Consider the following 4,007-nt stretch of genomic DNA (forward strand, 5'->3'; position numbering starts at 1 on the left):
GGCCAAGCTCTTTGAGTTTGCTACCTTTCCGTAGTTTAGGTGGAAGACAGTGTGAAAGTAACAGTGAAAAGATAGCGAAAACCAAGTAAGTTTAGTTTTCCCCAAAGTGCACGATCACTTATAGAAACATGTTCAGTGAAGCTTCAACATTGATAATAGATGCTGATGTAAATGAATCATGTATGGTTGAGCTGAAGAATGAGTCATGTAAGGTGTAGCTGAGGAAACATGACAGCCCAGAGAGCCTTGGGGGGAAGGAAAGATATCAGTGAGAAGTTAAGTACCTGAGTCACTGAAGGAAGGAGAAGGACCACAGGAGTGGCATTGTGTTAAGAGGATATTCCAGTAGGAGAGAATTATCAAAATGCTATGCAGATAAAACAAATATGAGCTATTCACTGAATGGCTCACAGAGTTTTGAATATCTTATGAATTAGAAAGAACCTGAAAAAGTCAGAAACACTGGTTCTGAGACCAAGATTTTGCCATTTTCTGTGTGATCCTTGGCAAATAATCATCTCTTAACTTCAATTTTAATAAGAGTAAATTAACTAATTTTAAGTATTAGTTTGCTAATATTTAATGTTCAATAATTCCATATCAGCTAAATGAACCATTGAGTAGTAAGCATACTGTAATTGGCTCACACTCTCTAAAGTGATGTGGACTTATGTTTGCTTTCTTGCAGGCGTCCCAGTTCCTGGTGTTCAGCACACTTGAAGGGAATCCATGGGCAGCACAAACAACGTGACTGAGCTGATCATCATGGGCCTTTTCCAGGATCCTGAGGTGCAGAGAGTGTGCTTCGTGCTGTTTCTTCCCGTGTACCTGGCCACGCTGCTGGGAAACGGCACCATCGTCCTGACGGTCAGTGTCAGTAAGAGTCTGCGCTCCCCCATGTACTTCTTCCTCAGCTACCTGTCCCTGGTGGAGATCTGTTACTCCTCTACTGTGGTCCCTAAATTCATAACTGACTTGCTGGCCAAGGTCAAAACCATCTCCTTTAAGGGCTGCATGACTCAGATATTCTTCTTCCACTTCTTTGGGGTGGCCGAGATCTTCCTGCTCTCAGTGATGGCCTATGACCGCTATGTGGCCATCTGCAAACCCCTGAACTACACAGCAATCATGAACCGGCCTGTGTGCCACCGTTTAGTGGCTGGCTCTTGGCTGGGGGGTTTCTTTCACTCCATAATTCAGATTCTCATCACCATCCCATTGCCCTTCTGTGGTCCCAACGTGATTGACCACTACTTCTGTGACCTCCATCCTTTATTCAAGAATGCTTGTACTGACACGTTTGTGGTAGGAATTATTATGTTTGTCAACAGTGGATTGTTTGCTGTCTTCTCCTTCCTGTTCTTGGTGTCCTCTTATGTTGTCATCCTGGTCCACCTGAGGAACCATTCTGCAGAGGGGAGGCGCAAAGCCCTCTCTACTTGTGCCTCTCACATCACGGTGGTCGTCTTGTTCTTTGGACCTGCCATCTTCCTCTACTTGCGACCTGCCTCCACCTACACTGAGGACAAACTGGTGGCTGTGTTCTACACGGTCATCACACCCATGCTGAACCCCATCATCTACACACTCAGAAATGCAGAGGTGAAAAGTGCTATGAGGAAGCTGTGGAGCAAGAGAATCAATTTCAGGGTGGAATAAAAATGAACACATGAAGGAAAGAAGTGCTCTGAAGAGGATGACTAAAGAAAGACTGATCTGATTTGAGTCAACTGTGAAGAAATAGAGCAAAAATCAACCTGTTCACCATTTTTTCATCCTTTTATTTTATTTATTTATTTTTTTGTGGTACTGGGGGTTGAACCCAGGGGCATTTCAACTCTGAGCTACATCCTTGGTGCAGTTTTTTTATTCTTTATTTTGAAATAGGGCCTCACTAAGTTGCAGAGAGTCTCACTAAGAAGCTGAAGCTGGCTGTGAACCTGCATTCCTTCTGTCTCAGCCTATCAGGTCCTGGGATTACAAGCATGTGCCACTATGCCTGGCTTTTTTGTGTTTTTATTGAGTTGCTGTTACTCCCTGGTGTCATTTCTAATCCTGTCATAGTTGTCAGTATTGAGTATGTTCAGATTGGGATGCTCTGTAACTCTTTTCCAGTAGTCTGTAGTGCAAAGTGTGTAGAGTGAGGGACAGATCCCCTGGGATGGAATCCAATGTCATCTCTTAGCAATGGATCTAGGCTTTTGTCTCTTTGTCTTTGGTGTCAGCTTGCCAAGGTATGTGGAGAGATCATCACACATGAAGACAATAGTTCAAGTTTTGCTTTGTCTCCCTACCAGTGAAGTCTTGGTGGAGGACTCTGAGGACTCTTCTTTACTTCATTTGGTGCCCTCCTCCCATACACCTGATTTTTATGCTAGAAATCCCATGATAGGAGCTCTATTTCATGAGTAAGAGAGGAAATGTTGAAATGCAAATATCTCTGGGAGAAAAATATGAGAAAACTTATTAACCATTAATATCCGCATCTGTACACTTTTATAACTCTTCTCTCCCTTGACAGTGGAGGTCATTGTAGGCAGCGTGCTAAAACTTCTCTTTTTCTATGCTAATGTACAGGAAAACCTCAAAGAGCAAATGCTTCTATACCTATAACAGTGCTTTCCACCAGACCCCAACTAGGAAAGTGCCTGACACTTGTTGATCTTATATCCCTATGAAGAGTTAGTTTGCTCATATTTAATGTTGAATAATTACATATCGACTAAATGAATGAATGAGTGGTAAGCACACTGTAATTGGCTCACACTCTCTAGAGTGAAGTGGACTTATGTTTCAATCACTTTTTGCCTTCTTGCAGGTCTCCTAATTGAGTTTAACTCAATAAATATCCATCTATACTAATCTTTAATTAGGTTCTTCATGAACTGACCTCTCCCCTATCCTTGCCCCATGAAACGGCCTGCCCTAGACTACAGGTGGCTCTCTCTGTTCTACCAGAGTCTCTTCCAGACTTACTTTAAAGCTTTCTCTTTATGCTGTTGAGTGATGTCCTTTGTCCTTTTTCTAACAGTCTGGACTTTGAGGTGAAGAGTATGGTTAGGAACTGCATTGGTTGTAATTCTGATTCAACCTGTTCAACAATGACTTTAGCCATATCGAAGAACTTGCTGCCGGTTCCTGTAAAGCCTGTGATCTAAGAACAACACTTACATTTTATTTATTTATTTATTTATTAAAAATATTTTTATTTGTGCACTGTATTCATACATCATAATGGGATTAAAAAAAAACTTTTGTAGACATACATGCACACATTGCCCAGTTAGCCACTACCCGATCCCCACCCATTTTCCTCCCCATCCCTCCTTCCCATGCTTGGCTTAGTGGTTGACATCTATTATTATAGCAATTTATCCAAAATTAACAATGATAATCTCACATGACAGTTTCATTTGTCTGATACCAAGCTTTTGATGACTTAGAGATCACATCTCAATATTTATTTTTGCTTTCTTTCTTACCAGAGTATATATATATATATTTTTTTTTTAGGTGAAACTATCATTCATTTATTTATTTATTTTACAGAAAAATTTATCCTAATATGGAATATGGACTCCAGATACCCAGAATGATCTCCAAAAAGAACAAATCTAGAAGATGTATATTTTCTAATTTCAAACCTTATAGAGCTACCATAATTGAAAGAATGTAGTACTGTTATAAAGGCAGATATATAAACCATTGGAGTTAGATAATAGCCTAGAGATAAATTCTTCCATATATTGTCAAGTTATTTTTGACAAGGTTTTCATGAACATTTGGCGAAGGACATAATAATCTTTTAACTAAATATTGTTGAAAAATAATAATTACATGAAAAAGAATAAAATTGGACCCTTATCTAAAACCATATACAAATATTAACTCAAAATAGATATAAGACCTAAATATAAATCTTAAGACTATAAACTTTTAGAAGAAAATCTGGGTCATAAAACCTCACAACATTGAAATTGGCAGTGATTTCTTGGATATGATTTCAA

The 4,007-nt window shown here is 39.5% G+C and overlaps 1 protein-coding gene across 1 annotated transcript; it reads left to right on the forward strand.

Annotated features, from left to right (window-relative positions):
- Nucleotides 1-729: 729 nt before the first annotated feature.
- LOC308259646 (olfactory receptor 4B1-like) lies at nucleotides 730-1,659 on the forward strand (the record flags this gene model as incomplete). Its single annotated transcript, XM_080690806.1, has 1 exon — nucleotides 730-1,659. One exon carries the CDS (start codon nucleotides 730-732, stop codon nucleotides 1,657-1,659), a length of 930 nt encoding a protein of 309 aa, XP_080546932.1.
- Between the last annotated feature and the right edge of the window lie 2,348 nt (nucleotides 1,660-4,007).

Source organism: Muscardinus avellanarius, assembly GCF_963383645.1.
Source record: "Muscardinus avellanarius genome assembly, chromosome: 1".
Lineage (NCBI taxonomy): Eukaryota > Metazoa > Chordata > Mammalia > Rodentia > Gliridae > Muscardinus > Muscardinus avellanarius.